This window comes from Ascaphus truei, chromosome 3, assembly GCF_040206685.1.
Source record: "Ascaphus truei isolate aAscTru1 chromosome 3, aAscTru1.hap1, whole genome shotgun sequence".
NCBI lineage: Eukaryota > Metazoa > Chordata > Amphibia > Anura > Ascaphidae > Ascaphus > Ascaphus truei.
Genome location: NC_134485.1, coordinates 320,813,258 through 320,832,316, shown reverse-complemented (window position 1 = coordinate 320,832,316; position 19,059 = coordinate 320,813,258). Strand labels below are relative to the sequence as shown.

The 19,059-nt window shown below is 43.6% G+C and overlaps 1 protein-coding gene and 1 long non-coding RNA gene across 5 annotated transcripts in view; one reads left to right on the top strand and one right to left on the bottom strand.

Moving 5' to 3' along the window:
• The first annotated feature begins 8 nt into the window (after window positions 1-8).
• On the top strand, window positions 9-18,386 carry LOC142489786 (uncharacterized). The gene is made up of 3 exons (XR_012799941.1): window positions 9-290; window positions 1,368-1,470; window positions 17,563-18,386. It is a non-coding gene; the product is annotated as an uncharacterized LOC142489786 (long non-coding RNA).
• ACVRL1 (activin A receptor like type 1) overlaps window positions 17,339-19,059 on the bottom strand; it is a 65,460-nt gene continuing 63,739 nt past the window's right edge. For all 4 annotated transcript variants that reach the window (XM_075591174.1, XM_075591173.1, XM_075591176.1 and 1 more), the window contains one exon: window positions 17,339-18,086. In XM_075591174.1, the coding sequence (XP_075447289.1) occupies window positions 17,952-18,086 (135 nt within the window). In that variant the 3' untranslated portion in view covers window positions 17,339-17,951. The remainder of the gene's footprint in view (window positions 18,087-19,059) is intronic.

Here is a 19,059-nt window from a genome sequence, read left to right as displayed (position 1 = left end):
GGCACGACGTGAATACAAAAATGAGGCTGTTGATTGGCCAGAACACACCCCACGCCGCTTCCCAGCTCTCGCGGCTGGTGAGTTGGAGACGTCAGCGGAGAAATCTTTTGTTTCGGCTCGGTGGGCCGCGCGAGTCTGGTTGTTTTGCGGCGCGCGCCTTAAAGGGACAGAGCGTCTGCGCTGCTTGTCTGCCAGCTTTTAATAGTGCGCCTGGCTGTCTGGGCCGAGCCTGCAAATAGACACATAGCCGTGTTTGCACAGGGGGCGTCTGAGGCCGTCCTTTCAAAGAGGTGGGACCTATAGCTGTGCACATTAACAATGTGCAAGAGGCCAGCTCTGCGTGCAAAATAACACTCCATCTGTAACAATGGTGTTTCATGCTCTGCAGACATCTGATGCAAAGCAGTAACACACACTTTGCCTTGTCCCATACACCATACACCATGACATAATATGCACCAAGGCACCATCTATTTATTGCAAAGTATTTATAGTTACAACGTGTATATTTACCCGGCAGCAGGCTCTATAACCTCCTTTTGCCCTTATTTAACCAGCAATGGTTTCCCCCAGTTTATCAGGGCTCAGACAGTGCTGGTTAGGATAACATACTGTAGGTGGCATGTTAGGTTAAGGGTTAGGCTGAGCACATCCCTTATTTACCCTACTGCCTGTTAAAACAATGTTGAACAAGTCCCTTACCAGGCTCGCTGGGTACGTAGCCTCTGCCATTTTATGACTTTATGGGGAAGGGGGGAGGTTATGACAGTGATAAGTCAAATAGGAATTGGTTACAGTAGGTCAGGGGTTCTCAACCTTTTTTACTGTTTGCACCCCTTGCTAGAAAATATTTGTTCCGCGAATGCCTAATTAATAAATCTTATTGCCTACTCATCAGACGGCTGCTAACAAAACTGTGTGACTGATCCCAAGATGTATAGTGTCCTTAGCTTGTGGGGAGAACACACACTTAATAGGGCTCCAAACTGCACCTCAGTGAGTACAGATTGCATGGGTGGTATAATTGTCAATTACTGCAGGAGCTTCCAAAGTCACGCCCCACAATGCCTTGCCGCTGTGGATGAAAAACATTGTGGAGAGTGACTTTAGAAACTCCTGTGGTAATTTACAGCTATACCACCTACGCTAAGGTGCAGTTTGGAGCCTTACTAAGTGCGCAGTCCTCACACTGGTTCAGGAACCCACTATACTGCCAGGTATCTAATATGGCATATTTTGAGGGGGAACCCCTTGGAGCTACCTCATGATTATTAGTTTCTTTTAGGACGCGTTAGAGTGACTGACCTGTCTTCCATGTTGTCACCAAGATAAATAAAGGTGTTTTTAATTTCGTTTTTGGTTTGTAGCCCCATATTTTTGCCATTGCTGTGCTCCGCTTTTTTACCTGTTGGATTTCTTCAAGCATGCTGCTAGTGCGATGCACGCACTGGTACCGGACTGCCCCAGACTGTGAGTACAGCTTTCTCTTCGCTTATGTATATGGAGACAAGATTGCATGTATGTGTGTGGCTCTAGGGTGGCTGTCCATATAGGTGACAGACGGGGCTAGACTGTTCATATACAGTTTGTCCTATATATACACCACAGGACTTCATTTACAATATTACCCCCTTCATCTGAGCATATTAACCCCTTCATCTGAGCATATTAACACACTAGATCATAGCTACTCACAGAGGCTCTTATGTCCATCTCCAAGCAAGTTGAAAACTTTGAGCAATTACAGTATATACTCATTGCCATCACTGTTTCATGGATCTTGAACACTGATATCTAGAACTTTGTTCTTCTTTCTCTATCTTTTTAGAAAGGAAAGGTATTCAGGGATATACAGTACCAAATAATTAAACATGGGAAGGATGTTGATCCAGGGAGTAATCTGATTGCCAATATTTGGAGACAGGAAGGAATTTCGACGCGACGCGACGCCACTCGAAAACAAATACATTGACTCCGTCGTCAGCGCTTATAGTAAGCGCAACAGCAACGGAGCGGCAAAAAATTTGGTAGCCAGGTCTATTTGATTTTTTAGAGACAGTCGCCACATGTGACTGTCTCTAAACCAATCAGAGATCGCGGCGCGCCCCCTTTGGTGACGTCATTGGCGACCGTCGCTAAAAAACAAATTACAACTATCACGGGTGGCGACGGGTGACATAATAGGTCGCGTCGCCGTCGCCTGCACTATAAGTGTGGCCTTTGGCTAAATATACTGCAAGTACAAATATAGGATAAAGTATTTGTCGTCTAAATTTAGCATAGGTTGAACTTGATGGACGTATGTCTTTTTGCAACCTCATCTATATAACTATGTAACTATGATCACTGCTCTAAGATAATCACATGTGGTCTGAGGTAACCAAACTCCTGGTGAGGGAATTGAACTCGGGGCTTTAAAGGTTACAAATATGCTACAGAAAATAATAGGAGTCCAAGAGAAGTGACAGTGAATGAAACTTACACACTGTGAATGCCTGGTGCAGTGTAATTGGGAGATTGAGAAGCAGGTATAATAACACGGAGACAAAAGAAACAGACACTATGAGATGAGTTAAACTACATTATAGAGCAGCAATAGCAGATGCTATCGCCACTTCCTGTCAGTGAGCCCTGGGCTCTGTTCTGGAACCAAACCATTTAGCTTCTAATATATACTCTCTCTAAGTGAATAGTTTTAACTGTTAAGGCTTCAAATATTGGCTCCATGCAGATGACTTACAACCCAGCCTAAAACGTACACCTACAGTTTCTCGCCAAGTCTTTGAATGCCTAATCGCTATGTTGTCCCAGGTGGTCCTCCATCATTCCATATGTTCTATGTCCAACTTGGAGGTTCATGCTTTTATGTAAACCAAGCTTCATTGCCCCTTTCTATCAACAACAGCTGTATTACTTAATATGTATCCAGTCCTCCAAGCACATTGCTTTTAACCTATTCCTGTCCTTCAGACAGGTTATCGTCTCTGTACGTTCTCCCTACCTACCAATTAGACTGTAAGCTCCTCGGGGCAGGGACTCCTCTTCCTTAATGTTACTTTTATGTCTAAAGCACTTATTCCCATGACCTGTTATTTATATTATATGTTATTTATTTGAATACCACATGTATTACTACTATGAAGCGCTATGTACATTAATGGCGCTATATAAATAAAGACATACAATACAATCGTCTTTTAGGGTACAAGTACAAGACAAACATTTTCTACTGGCTTGGATAATAAGAAACCCTGCTGTCTGGGGAGTAGAAAACCAGTATAATAATGTAACACTCCTTGCCTGGCTACTAGGGAGTTTACATCAGATAGTCTCTAGATTTGGCTTGAACAATGTATTACCTTGCCAGGGTGCTGGGTCTGTGCAGCTGGGTGTTGAGATAGAAAAGATGGGCGCAGGGATCTTTATAGTTACAAACAGGACAGGCTTTATTTAGAGAGTTTGAGGCAGAACAACTTCCGCAAGTGGATTACTGCATTCCTGGAGAGGTACATGCTTAGAACAGTTGGTGTAGTTGATTAGTCATACAAGGTAGCTTAGTCATCATATTACATACTCTTCTTATACCTTCAGGGTCCCTGCTTGGTATGCCCTTTTATATCTTTGGTACATAGAGGCCTTAGTTCTCTATCTGGTTCTGACCATCCTTTAAGTAGCTATTCAATGCTGGGATTGCAGAGGTGATCCCTTTCTCTTGGGCTCCATATTATACTCCCCTTGGATGCTCACAGTGGGAGGGTATGCAAGAGTACCAGTGACTATGCTTCTTTGAGCCCCAGGGCTACCAGTTGGGGTAACCCCTAGGGGACACAGGCCTCACAGTGGGGAGCCTGTACTTGTATGACTCCTACATTTCTAGGGAGCACGTCCCACATATCTTCAAGGGCACTTCCCTATCTATCAAAACAACAAAGGGCTATTTACAGGTGAGACCCCTCCTCTGGCTCTACTCCTGGAATATGAGAGTAAAGTTCTTCTCCCCTCCTATTTATGTCCTCTCTCCCACTCCCTATCTCTAGGCAGAAAAGGGGTGGAGCTTAACCTTTGCTGAGTCGTACTGAACCATGTGACCAACACAATATGTTCTAGAAACGGAATAATCATTCCCCTGCTTGGTTACTTCGCATCATATTGTCAAATGAGGCATTACTCAGTTAACTCTTTAAATCATCTTTAACCCCTTAGTTGAATATAATAACTCCCTGAAGGGGGGTTACTATAATATGGACAAATAAATTGAATGCAGGTAACAGCCCATCTTGTCGTCATTCAGCATCAGTCATTCATTCGCCCACATAGTGACCATCATTGGATACACTCAACTACAGACCTTTGATAACCATGTTGGAGACAAGTAGATCAGAGAACAGAGCCCTTCTTTACCTATGGAGGTTCTTCAGAGTGTGGTTAAGAGAAGTAGTTTGCACTCACAATATGAAAAGTCATGTGCAGTGTAAGTGTGAGACAGGAGAAACAGGGCCTGTCCAATACATTGACCAGCCACTTCTTTCCAGTCTCCACTACCTTACTGCTAAGGACCAACCTCTCCTGGCTTTCTTCCTATCTCTATAATCTTTCCTTTAGTTTATCTACTTCTAACTCTTCTTCCTCTGGATGGCAGCTAGAGACCTTAAACTCAATATGTCAAAGGCTCAGCTGTTCATAATCCCAACTAAATCAAGTCCCAGTGTACCATTTTCCATGACAGTCAGTAACACTACAATCCATTCTGTTCCCCAGAGCCGTTCTTTAGGTGTAGGGGGAGGAAGGAGGAGAAGAGAGGGGTGAGGAGGAGAGTGGTGGGGAGGGAGGGAGGAGGAGGGGTGGGGAGGAGGAGGGGTGGGGAGGAGGAGGGGAGGGGTGGGGAGGAGGAGGAGAGGAGGGGTGGGGAGGAGGAGGAGAGGAGAGGGGGGGAGGAGGAGGAGAGGAGAGGGGGGGAGGAGAGGAGAGGGGGGGAGGGGAGGAGGGGGGGGAGGAGGAGAGGGGTGTGTATATTGTATATGTAAGGCTGCCATTCATAGCCTTACAGATTTACAAAATGAATAATAATTCATCCTTTACTCCCTGACGAAGCTCCACCCGGGGAGCAAAACGTACGTCGGGCACACCTGATGACGTCACACGCCAGACCCACAGGCTGACCTAGCAGTGGAAGGAGAGAGTAGAGTGTTACCAAGATGATAGCTCAGATTGAGTACAATTGGGGTGTAATCACATGCAGTCACCAGCAGAGAAGCTAGACTCATCTATCTAGTTATTAGGTTAATAGCTTCCCAGCGATATTTTAATTATCCGTTTGAGTAGTGAGCTAGGCAGGAATACTATCAACCACTGCTCCTCAATAAGGTTACTCCGTGACAGCAGATTCTTATACTAATGCTAGTTGGCTATTAGATACCAACTAACATTGAGACTGAAGTGTCTACTGTCGAAAAATGACTCATCTCTAGCAGGTTCCTGGATACAATTGACTGCACAGTGCTATTTTGCTTTAATTAATGTGTGTACATGCATACTTTGTGACACTTAACAATTAGATACTTTTTCAGCTACAGGCACTGATCTTATTGAATCTTATTAATGAATTATTGATCTGCTTTATGGTATGAGCTGTATATGTATATACAGTAATATACTTGTGGCCCCACATTGCACTCAGCAATAAAAGAGGATTACTTTATTTCTCCTTTCATCCCAATTACCAGGACAGATTGCCAAGGGATTTACCCTTCAGGTCTGAACAATTACAATAATTTTGGGGTGGATAAGAAGTGTGTGGGACCAGCTCTCTCTCTCCACTTAACTTTTAATTTATTCACTCGACTCTATGAACAATTATCTCAATTATGTGGATACATTTTTTACCTGTAAATAATAAAAGCTAAGGGGCCTCTTAAGGTAATTTCAATAAGTAACTTAACGCTTGTTAAGTGCATGTGTAGCTATTCAGAAAGCTTCGATAACATGGCAATATCGCTTGGAAACTGCCCTTTAAAATTAAAACATGCCAAAACTCGCAGTTATTGCAAGTAACTGCTATTCAGGTAGCTTTGATAGGCACATCGCGGCTTAAACTTGCATATTCAGATCTTGCCACAGAATCACGACATGCATAAGAAGGAGAACATTTTATTTTTACTACATAGGATTGAAGCTGGGGGTCTTCAAAGCTGATCCGCATTCATTTCAGCTCCAGAGACCCCCGGCTTCAATCGTATGTAATAAAAATAAAATTTCAGCCTAACTTCATTACCTTAGTGACTAATAGCTAAGGTAATTAAGGGGTTAAATGGTTAAATAGCAGTGCCCGGTTTGTTTGTAGTAGAGGGGGTGGGTGAAGCTTGTAGTTGCCAGGGGTGGGCGGTTAGTGCTCCCCCACCAGGGAGATCTAAACTCCCACCCCGGGCCAAATACCACCTTCATAGTTGCCTTGTGGTGGGTGCTTAGGCCTCCCTGGAGGGGTTAACCCCTTCCTTACCTTAACAGTATCTACGCCAGCAGTAAAATCATCCGAACGCAATTATGTGGGTAGCGTTATTCTAGTGGTTAAATGAGAGAATTATAAGGTATTTTATTAAATAATTCCCTTTCCTTGTAAAATCAGCAATAAATATCACGAAAAATTGATGAATGGGAGAGAAGACCCACCCACAAAAGGATGGTCTGTCCTGTGTCACAGAGGCAAAGGTTTGAGTTTATAAAAATATTCATTTTGAATACCTAAATCAGAATTAATCTAGGAGGTGTGTTATATCAATAACATGTTACTTCTCATATCTTCAACTTCAAGACCTCTTTTAAAGGATCTAATATTGTTCCTTGGTACAGTATCTGTCTTCTGTTTGTAACACCACTATGATCACACAAGTACAATGATGGACATGCCCCCCGGCCAATGACTATGAACCAAGGAAAGGACTGAGATGATAGGATAGCAAAGAAGGATGACATCATGGAAGGAGGGGCTAAGAGAGGGAAGTAGAAAGAGAGGAGCACGTGAGTAGGAGGAGACCTGCAGAGAGGCAGAGAAGAGAGTAACTGTCTCAAGGAGCCTGAGAAAAGATACAGCGCGGTGGTAGAGCCTTCCCAGGCTGTCATATCAGCAAGTACGAGAGGTAGCGGGTACGAGTGAGCTGAGAGTGCATTGTCAAGTAAAGGGGACCCGTGTAAACTGGGGGTCCTGAAGCTGTGAGTAGATCAAGCGGAAACATATCCAAGGGATCGACACGACAGCACTTCAGTATCTGTGGACAGAGAGGACTGTGACGGTAGGGGTAAATATGACTGCTTTTAGTAAAGGTCAACCCCTTCATTACCCTACCTGTCAATAATACAGTTGTATTATAATTATGTATATCTATGTCTTAGCCTGGATCCAGCACTTCAGGGACCAGGGGTTAATTTTGTTTTCGGGAGAAATGTTGCAAACGTTGTCTGTGACCTTTCCCTGTAACAGTTTTCATGTAACCAGAGTTGTGTTGCATTTCAACCTACCAATCAGGGGCTGTGACATATTGGAAAGACCTGGCCTCAACTCTTTTTGCATGTAACCGTGTTGTGCCAGGGTTGATAAAAAGGTGGGGAGGGAGACCCCTAAAGAGTCTTAGGCCTCGTTCAGGGTGCTGGCTTCGGAGGGAGGGCGTGCTGCCGTGAGAAACAAAGTATTCAATTTGAATACTGGTTTTCAGGGTAGCAACCGCCCTGTCTCCGAAGCCAGGAGTTGAAGCTGACTACAGTTTCAATAAACGAAAATTTCGTTTTTTGGAGCTGCAGCAGCGTCACAGGGACCTAGGCAGCCAATGCAATCATTCTTCAGAATGATTTCATGACTGCAACTTGGATACTTACCCTGCTGTGTGTAACCCCGCCCCCTCCCTGCCCCCTCCCCAACGCTGAAAAGTCTGCTGGGGGATAAACACAGATCGCCCAGCAAACTGCAGCACTGCCTCCCTCCCGCCCTCCCTCCGAGTCCTGCAGCTGGCACCCTGAACGAGGCCTTAAGAAGCTGTGAGTTGTAATTGGGTGAAGGAGCTCCAGACTCAGTTTCAGGTCAAGAGTGCTTTGACTGAGGAGATTCCAGTGCTGGTTCCAGGCCTGGAGTCCAGTCCAGAAGACATTCTGTGGGGGAAGATCAGGGAAAATCTCTCTAGGGAAGTCCCTGTGCCTAGGACTATAGGATAACCCCAGTTTTTCCCAGTTGTAAAAGTGTGTGTCTGTTTATGTCAGTTGTGGATAACTTTTTGTCCAATAAATGAATTTTATAAACTCTTGTGTTTCTGGCAGCCGAATTGATCCCTGGTGTGATAGTCCAGGTCTCCCGTGATAAGGACAACCACACAATGCTAGAAAATGCATTACAGGCAGTGTCAGACTGGAGTATTAAGGAGAACAGATTATATGGGCCCACTATAGGGCCATAGTGGACAAAATAGTTATTAGGGCTTGCACTTATGTGTACGTACATAGGCTCATGCATGCAATCACTCACCGTGCATATTTATACAGTATACACTCATACATGCAATCACTCACCATGCATATTTATACAGTATACACTCATACATATGCTGTTAGACGAGAGAAAACTGTCTCAGACACATACAGTACCTCAGGATTCTTCAACTAGCAGCCCGCAGGCTAAATGCGGCCAACAAAGGGCCTTGATGTGGCCCTTGGACTTTCTGCTGCTGCTGCTAATTTAAAGTTGCTTGGGCAGCTAAACTCATTGAAACTCATTTGTAATGTTGAAATATAAGTATTTCAATGGAACTAAAATGACCTTACAATAAGCTTCTGGCCCTTCCACACCTTAATCTTTTCTGATCTGGTCTTTGGAGAAAAAGTTGAAGAGCCCTTCTATAAGTACATGATAGACAAAGAACAAACTAACTCTCCCTGCAGCTACACTCCTGGATTGATTGCCATATGAAATGTAACCAGTCTCCTGTGTCTGCCCAAGATTTGGGGAGTCTATCGACCATTCTTGAAGACTTGGTTACGACTGGGCTTTTGATAGCCCATCTAATGACGGGTGTCCTTGCGATGAGTCAAATTAGGCCTGCACCATATTCGCTAGTGTGGCTGATTTTATTAAACATAACATTTACTGTACTGTATGTTCTTCGTACCTTGACAAAAAGTAACATACGGTGTAAGGTGCCTCAGTAATTAGGTAAAATGAACATGTGGGTCAATAGGTTTTCAGCTACTAATTTAGATTTGTCTTCAATTGGAGAAAAATAAAATCAAGTGTAATCACATGAAGGTGAAAGCGTTTAATAAATATTGGTCAATACTCTGCAGAGTCTGCAGTTATTTATATATTTTGAAGTTGTTTAAAAAAAAAATGAAATAAAGCTTTCTTTAAATATAGGCGTACCCCTGTGAAATTTTGTGTGGTCGCCAAATCACCAATATACTTAAGAAACAAAGGCTGTGAGTCATCAAAGTGCAATCCGCATATCGCAGACCAATCGGCAGATATTGCGGTAGCGCACAATGTGCTTTGATAACTCCCGGCCGAAATCGAAAATATTCTGCATAGCGAACTTTCAAGACGATTATGAAATCCGTGATTTACAAAAAGTGGCTGCATTTACCTTATACCATCTTTTCTGGCCACTGACACATCAATGTCTTCCCAGGAAAACATATATACCGGTGATGGAAAAAAATAAATGAGTGTATTCATTAACATACACAAAAAAGCACTTTCATGTTCATATCCACACAGATCAATTCCTACTCCTTTCTTCAGTCTAATGTTCAAAAGGTTTATTGATATGTCTCCTGACCGCAGAAGTACACAATCACATTTTGTAACGAAGTGGAATTTGCTACCTTTAGAGAAGGGATTGCAGAGAGAATAGATATCGTGAAGAAATGTAGACATCTTTTTATTTTATTTTAAAGAAAGGTACTGTATATAGGGATGTGCCAATAAAGAATAGGACGAGGATTGACCCTGGGAGAAATCTGATTGCCATTAATGGACTCAGCAAGGAATTGATTGCTTTTAATGAGACTTTATTGGCAAATGTTTCACTGAGTTTTTGTGTTTGCCTTCCTATGCATCAATATGACTATAAATTATGGGACCGCTTTATCACACACTTGAAATTTAATAAAGGTTGAACTCAATATAGATATGCTTTGTGTTTTTTTTAATCATAATCAACCATGTTACAGTTGCATCCCTCCCAGCCCGGCTCCTAGGGAGGTTACACAGATGTCAGTATAATTGGCTTCTCAGTATGGGTTACCTTTATCAGGGGTGTGGATCCGCGCAGGCTGGGTGTGTATGCGGAGCCGCGCAGGCTGGGTGCGTATGCAGAGCCGCGCAGGCTGGGTGCGTATGCGGAGCCGCGCAGGCTGGGTGCGTATGCGGAGCCGCGCAGGCTGGGTGCGTATGCGGAGCCGCGCAGGCTGGGTGCGTATGCGGAGCCGCGCAGGCTGGGTGCGTATGCGGAGCCGCGCAGGCTGGGTGCGTATGCGGAGCCGCGCAGGCTGGGTGCGTATGCGGAGCCGCGCAGGCTGGGTGCGTATGCAGAGCCGCGCAGGCTGGGTGCGTATGCAGAGCCGCGCAGGCTGGGTGCGTATGCAGAGCCGCGCAGGCTGGGTGCGTATGCAGAGCCGCGCAGGCTGGGTGCGTATGCAGAGCCGCGCAGGCTGGGTGCGTATGCAGAGCCGCGCAGGCTGGGTGCGTATGCGGAGCCGCGCAGGCTGGGTGCGTATGCGGAGCCGCGCAGGCTGGGTGCGTATGCGGAGCCGCGCCGGCTGGGTGCGTATGCGGAGCCGCGCCGGCTGGGTGCGTATGCGGAGCCGCGCAGGCTGGGTGGGTATGCGGAGCCGCGCAGGCTGGGTGCGTATGCAGAGCCGCGCAGGCTGGGTGCGTATGCAGAGCCGCGCAGGCTGGGTGCGTATGCAGAGCCGCGCAGGCTGGGTGCGTATGCAGAGCCGCGCAGGCTGGGTGTGTATGCAGAGCCGCGCAGGCTGGGTGTGTATGCAGAGCCGCGCAGGCTGGGTGTGTATGCAGGTGGTAATGATGGGCACCAGGAACTTTATAGTTACGAACAGGACAGGTTTTATTTAAAGTTCATTATTTACAGCTTCCTCTCCAGGTGCATTACAGCATCCCTGCAGAGGCACATCCTTTGGACAGATGAATAGTTGATTGAGTTACATATAGTTACATAGTAGATGAGGTTGAAAAAAGACTTCCGTCCATCAAGTTCAACCTATGCTAAATTTAGACAACAGATACTTTATCCTATATCTATACTTAATTATTGATCCAGAGGAAGGCAAACACAAAAACCCCATTAAGGGGAAAAATTAATTACTTCCTGACTCCAAGAATTGGCAATCGGATTAATCCCTGGATCAACATCCTTCCCATGTATACTTATTTGGTATATCCCTGTATACCTTTCCCATCTAAAAAGATGTCCAACCTTATGAGTATACATTACTGATAACCCTGTGGTACTTGCTCTTGGTCTACCCTTCATCGTCCTTCTGAAGGTAACTGGTACTTTGTACTTTGTTTTGCTCCATCCCCTCAATAGTGCTTCCTGGCTGGGGGTGACAGAGATAATCTCCCACATTGAACTGGCCCACATTATTCCCTTGGGGATGCTCACCACAGGGATATACCCAAGGGCTTCTAGGAACTGCCCTTTCCGACAAGTCCCAGGGCTACAGGTTGGGCAAGCCCTAGGGGGCACAGGCCTCCCATTGGAGAGCTTGTACTTGGGATCCTTCATCTCTAAGGAACAGGACTAAAAGGGCACTTCCCTATCTTCCAAAACAATAATGGTCTCCTACCCTTACCTTAAGTATATACAGATCTATATACACGGTGAGACCCCTCAGCTTCTCTCCCCCAGGGATCTGAGGGCTTACCCCTTAAAGCGGGGGTCCAAGCTGCCGTTTATTTTATTTTTCCCTTTTAATATGTGCATCAATACAATCCACACAATAAGTAATTAGCAAAGTTGTATGTATGTATGTCTTTATTTATATAGCGCCATTAATGTACATAGCGCTTCACAGGTGAAGTTGCCGATTGATCTGTTCTCCTATGATCTATCGGTGAAGATTTGTCTCGTGGGTTCACTAAATGGCTGTAGTGCAGCAGAAGAGGACCAAAGATGCAAAGTTCTGTATGGAAGATCATGTGACCAGACAGCCACTAGATACAATTGGTGCACTGCCAGAGAGAGGGGAGGGCGGAAAAAAGGGTGTGCCAGAGCCTGTTTCAGAAGTGGAAAAGTGACTTTGTAAATGGTTGTTATAGAAACAAAAACATACTTGTTACTTTATAATACATTAAAAATGTCATACAGAAATGGTTTCTCCATTTTGGATTTATTTTTGTGAAATAAATCATGACACAGTGTAATATGTCATGTGTTGTTGTTCATCTAAGGTTGTATTTACCTAATTGTAAGACCTGCTAAGGAACAGATGATTGTTGTTATGTCCTGATATGTAAAACCATAGAATTCAAAGAGGGTGTACGTTCTTTTTCACACCACTGTATATACCCCCATGTAAGAGAAATGCAACACACTCACACAGCCCTCTGTCAGATTCCTCTCCAGTGTGCACTGAACCTGTGACTCATGATGGACATGGGAGCAGCTAATAACAAAGACTGTGAGAGAGGAGCCTTTAAGAGGGGCTGGCCGAGCACGTGAAGGGAGACGTGTGAGCCTGAAAGATCTGAGGACTGACTGCGAGTGACCCAGGGCCAATCTACGTTCCGCTGGTGTTTGCACACGCGGGCTGGAGGGACAGCAGCCAACCTTGTGAGGAGGTCCAGTGAATCATGTGAGAGCAGCACGAAGGAACGTGCACCGTCTGAGGGGACCCTCCATGGCGGTCATATAAAGTGGCACCGAAGCATTTGTGAAGTACAGGCCGGCTACATTAATACTTAGTTAAGAGCTCCTTCGGTGTACGGCACCATCACACAGGCCTTGATACTCAGGATTGGATGGCCTCAGCCACAGACACTGATATACACCCACGTAGCGTTTAGTGGGGCATGTTATGTTAATGTGTTATGTGAATGTATGTAGTGATCCTTCTGTTAAGGATCGAGGTGCCAGAGTGTCCATTGCTACTCACTTTATAAATACGGTTATACTATAAACCTTACTGAGGTCTGTCTCCGGTTGTCTGTCCTAACGCTACTAGTGGAACATCACATACAGAAGGAGGGCGCAGGCCCCCACCTCAGCGGCAGGTGTTAGTCTGAGGCAAAATAATAGGTGTTGCATACAGTGTATATACAAAATCATGCAATGAAAATGATAGAGACAGCGCATTTAAATAGGAATCCATTTAATATATCAATTTGATCACAAACGTGTGTTTTAGAAAATGACACGTGACATCAAATCTGCAGATACAATTGGTACAAAACCTTTTTTGTTATAATCCCATTAGGGTATATATTAAATAATTTAAGCAATATTATTACAATATATACGTCAGTTATAGTATGTTTATTTACAAAATATAGCCATAAATATTTTTTTTTTACCCCAGTCCACTCTTAGTTACTCGGACTATGAGAATAAAGCAGGCTTTAAAACTAGCCGTTCGTATTTTGTATATTCTTTTGGCCATGTGAACTGCGCAGCTCAAATACTGTACGGTAAGATACTGTAAGTAGCCTGAACAATTATTTGGGGATGTTTTAATCTTTAACAATCCTTCTGACTTTGGTTTAACTACCAATAGGGGGCAACTAGACGACTTCTGCAGGGGTCTGGTCAGAGGGAACTGAGACATTAGTAAGATGTGTCCAAAACTTAGTTATTGGGCTTTACTTAAGTATCTTGGTGCATTCTAATTTTGTAGGTTCAGATGGCCAAAAGCAACAATAATTACCCACTGACGTCAAAGTGGCCAAGTGAATCATTTTGCCACTAAGCAAAAATTGTTTGAGCGTATCCCAAACGGAACAGTGCATCAAAAAAAAACCATACATAGCAATGGGCAGAGAAATAGATGTGTTGCAAAAAACATTATTTTGTAGCGATTGAATGTCGGTTCATATGTAGAGAATAAAGCATAAGTCCCAGTAAGTGAAACCTCGAATTCATGATATTTGGAGTCCATAGTGTCTTTGAATGCATGTATATTGCTGCAGGAAGGGCCTTCTATGTTTTGCAGAGCAATGCATTGCATGGACTTCTGGAAACAGAGGTCAAATAGAAACATGCTGGAATAGTAAAACACTGATCACACCCCCAATTTTTGTGCTTATTCAGGTAGCTTCGATAAGATCACTGCCATATCAATCGGTTTGACATGTTGTTACCTCACGGTATTAATAAATTTGTGTAAAAACGGTATTCAGTAAGATTTTTGTGTGTTAGATACCGTTTGGTACAAAAATGCAATACCGCTTGACTTACCATGCCATATCCTTCCAGTCAGTAAGAGCTGCGCAGACAGAGCTGCATCTCCCTGCACAGCTCTTACGGGCGGTCGTCCTGTTTTGATTTTAATTTTATGAACATGTTATTGAAGGGGGTCCCTGGAGCTGAACCGCATTACTTTCAGGTCCGGTTATTCCCTGCTTCCAGAGTTACAGGCCTCTGTATGGGGTGCTGGCATCTCCTGCAAGTTTAAGTGACCCAGTCACGTAACGCAGGAGAATTAAAATTGCAGGAGACACCGGCACCCCATACCCCCTTAGCCTCAAGAAAAACAAACGATTCAACCTCCTGTATTCCTTGCAGGCAAAGAACCATCCTGGAGACATCTTTATTTGTCTTGTATCAGGACACACTCCAGGACTGATTACTCAAAAACAATACATTAGTACAAAGTTTTTGTTTTTTTTAAACAGTTATCCTTAGAACACTTTATTACTGAATATGCAGGTGGAAGATTGAACATAAATAGAAAATACTGTATAAAGCTGCACTGCTTGGATTCAACTTCTAGAACTCTTTTTTGAGAAACCATCTTTTTTTTTTTTTTTTTTAATGACTTTCAATAAAACCCAACTATGAGGGGGAAAAAATGTATTTCAGTCAGGTGACAATTTTGCAGCTACCTGCTATCTAGTCTGTCATTGTAAACTTTGCAGAAGTTTCAAGGGGTCTTGGGCTCTTATTCAATACGTTTCGAAGCTTCCGTTGACTTGAACAAGGGCTTAAGAGACTTTAAAAAAGTAGTGGTACTGTGCGCGAGTTAAATAAATACTACCATTTTTTTTCAACACTGCAGCAACACCAGTTTTAGACAAAAGCTCAAACAATATTTTTGCTGCAAAAACCGAAAGGAGCAGTCCTAATTAAAACATTTTGTATTTCCCTCTTTACCCCCAAACGAGACAGCTTAATAATAGAAATGGGTGATAACATGTTTTAGTAAGTAGAAAGTGAGGGGCACGGCATGATTATCTCCTGCTACCATCACACTTCAATCCCTGTCGTTTCCAACCTATCTGGCAGTCAAGGAAATTGGCGTAAAAAAATATATAAATGAAAACAGAATTAGCATGGACTACGGCTCGGACAAAATCTAAATGTCAAAATCTTGACTTGTAATTGACTTATCTATCCATTTTACTTCTTGTGGCCTGAGGCAAGTGTCTTTATCTGTCTGGGTTTCAAGTGCCAAAAATTGAATTGGAAGAGGGATCCACTGCTCCTTTATTGTTGAGACGGGTACGGCACGAGCTACCGTCCGCAGACAGCTTAATTACATAACAAGATGATTACCATCACGTTTGCTTGTGGCGTGATGCAGCCACCAGGGGGAGCCGGTACAGAATGGACTCCGTGAAGATTAACATATTTACTCGGGGATGCTAAGCCATTCATTTCTGGGCCGTAAGGTGCTTTTCTGACCGGCAGCTTTTAGTACATTGGAGTCTCTCTGCCTTACTACCGGACATCGTTCTTGTGGCTGCTTAACCAGGGTAATGTGTCAAATGATTTCCAGGTGTATCAAAGACATCTGTGGTTATATTTACCCAGAATCCCTAGCTGCAGTGGAAGCATTGTATGCTAAGAGATAATGGGGAAAGACAGGGTTGCAGACCTGTCTGAAGGTGCTCACAAGGGGTATTTTTATTTGCTGTACGGTGGAGGGTTTTTGACACTTTTTACCCACCATAACTATCCTAGTGTCTGACTATATTTGCAAAGAAATGCTACTCTATAAGACGCCGTCCGTGCTGAAAACTCCTTACGGTCCCATTAGTATTTAATAACAGGGTCAACCACTTGAATGGACCTATATTTACAAAGCCGCGGTAGAAGGTGTCTTACGGAGCAGCACTCCTTAGTAAACATGGCCCCAAATCCCACTGCTTTTGCTTGCTGCTTTTTTTTTTTTTTTGCACTCGGAGACTTTGCAATAGTTTTGTAGGATAGTATCTGCAGTTGGCATTATAAATAGTTAGCGGTCATTCACCCCCTGGCTGGTGATGATTACCATACTATATATGCGGCCTGCTAAATAAAGCAAACCGGCATCCCATGCGCCACACAGCCCTCGCTGCTTTGACCAAGTGTCCCGGTTTGCCCAGGACAGTCATTATTTGCACAGATCTGACGAAAAAGGACAAATACACCAAGAATAACTGGAGACCGCATAAAAAGGCTCGGTGCAATCACCAAAAACAATGTTTTCTTTTATATAAAGTTTCATGGGTTTCATTAGCCTAGCTGCAGTATATTGCTGGCTCATGTAAAGCCCTGCAGAAATGTCTTTGCTTTATGGCCAACACCAATTCTCAAGGGCCACCAACAGGTCAGGTTTTAGGGATATCCCTGCTTCAGCATAGGTGGCTCAATCAGTGGCTCCGTTGACTGGGCCACTGATTGAGCCACCTGTGCTGAAGCAGGGGTATCCCTAATACCTGACCTGTTGGTCGCTCTTGAGTACCGGAGTTGGAAACCCCTGCTCTATGGTGTGTTAGTTATGTGCTAGCTACATGATTTAACGTAATACTAGGCAGCACAGGGGAAGAAACGGCTCCCGAGATTGAGGCGCCAGCGCTGGGGAAGCTTTTTGACCCATTCATTTGAACAGAGCGGATCTCTTCTCTGATACAGGGGAAGGGTTTCACAGCATATTGAATAAGAGCCCTAGTGAATAACCCCCAAATTAAATGATACTGACCTGTCATGTGGAAATCAACATCCTTATGGGTAAGGAAGAGGCTCTGATAATGTAGACAAACACATATTGACCCCTTCAGTGACAGGGGGCTTTGCTCTGCTGTCCCCTCTAGCACTTAAGATGATAAATAAATACATCTATTAAAAAGTATTGTCTTGTGGACTTGTGAGCTTTTAAGTGCAATTTCTCCCTTTTATTTTAAAATCAGAAAATCAAAATAATTTAAAGAAAGAAATACAACCCCCCCCCCCTTTCCAATTTTTGTTCTAAATCATAGAATGACACACTGTACTAGGAAATAGTTGTTTTCACAGGGATCAAAAAAAACAACACTTTTTTGGCTTTATAAATATGGTGCGTTTTTTTCCCCCCTTGTCGTCGCTCCAGGTTTTGTTTCACGTCTTCAGCCGAAAGACTTTGAAAAATGACTACTTCCATATCGCATTTATCCTGGTTTCTACTCTTCTCCACACGTCCATATTTACTACTCGCCTCTCACGCCTGTCCCTGGCGTCCTTCTGTACATGCTTTGGGACACTGCGGAGCGGCACAAGGCTTTCACACTTCAAAGCTCTCGCTGCAATATTTGGAAAAGTGATGTCGCTCCGTCCCAAGCAGCACATTTCTGCAGTTTACACTCTCTCGCACAAGCTTATGGAAGAGATTTCTTCTGGTGTTGAAAACATGGTCCAACGTTTGGAATTTTTCCCCTTTGTTTTTACAAAACCGGATTTGAAGTGCATACAATGGATTGAATGAGTTCTTTTTTTTTTTTTTCAGCATTCTTGCTTTGTTTGATCCATTGAACTTTTCAGCTTGTTTAGAGTTTTTTTAATCCTCAGAGCGGTAAGTCTGGCTGATGGACTAGGGTACCAGCATTCTCTCATGATCTTTGCTAAAGCCGACAAAATCTAGCAAGGGGGGAGGGAAGCAGAGAGAAAAAGAGAACACATTTTATTTCTTCTTCGAAATATAATAATAATAATAATAATAATACATCTTATTGGAGATGGAAATACCCCTAAAAAAAACCAATAGTGTATGCTTATGGTGCATATCTCTACTGTTTCCAAACCAATGTTTTTCTTCGAGAAATTGTAACTCATTGTACTCTTGAATGTCACTGTCTTGCCTGGTCTGCCAGGTCTGTTTTGTGAGGTGTTTGGTCTGAGGAAGGGACTGCTTGTCCTGAAACGTTACTATTGTTAGCTCTGATGCATCAATACATTTGAAATCATTTGATTCCACTACAATTTGTGTGCCTCTTCCTTTCTCCTATCTTGCTAGGTCTGTTTTGTGGGCTGCTTGCCCCGCTGCCCTGTGACAGACATTAATAATGAATAGTGGTAGATATACACCACAGTCAGCAGGTCTCTATGTCTGTACCACAAAGGAGGTAATGCAATATACTCCACGACAAACTGATCACACTGCATTCACCCGAAACTCCCCTGTGACTTAAATAGGGGTGATCAGCTGCTGCTGAACATATTGAATTACCCACCAAGGCTGGAACTACCAAATATCCCAGATTACCTAAGGCAGTCCTGTTTTTTAGAGGCCAGTAACAATGAAAATAAAAAATAGGCCAAAAATAGTTTTGTCCAAAACCGCATAAAAAAAGGTTTGTTAAAATCCTAATATTTTCTTTGGAATAAAACGGATTACATTTTAGAGCAGGCCCATAACTCTATCTCCAGTATTTTCCAGGCTCATAAAAAAAAAACACAACACGTTCAGGTTGACATGCGCCTCCCAGAGAGGTGTTAGCTCTATCAAAGACCCTTTTTTGAGCCTCTGTTCTCTAAGGTGACGTTTTGGAAAGTTGTGCGCTGTACTACATTGTTTTCTAATATGTGCATGTACATGGGGGAGTCTCACACA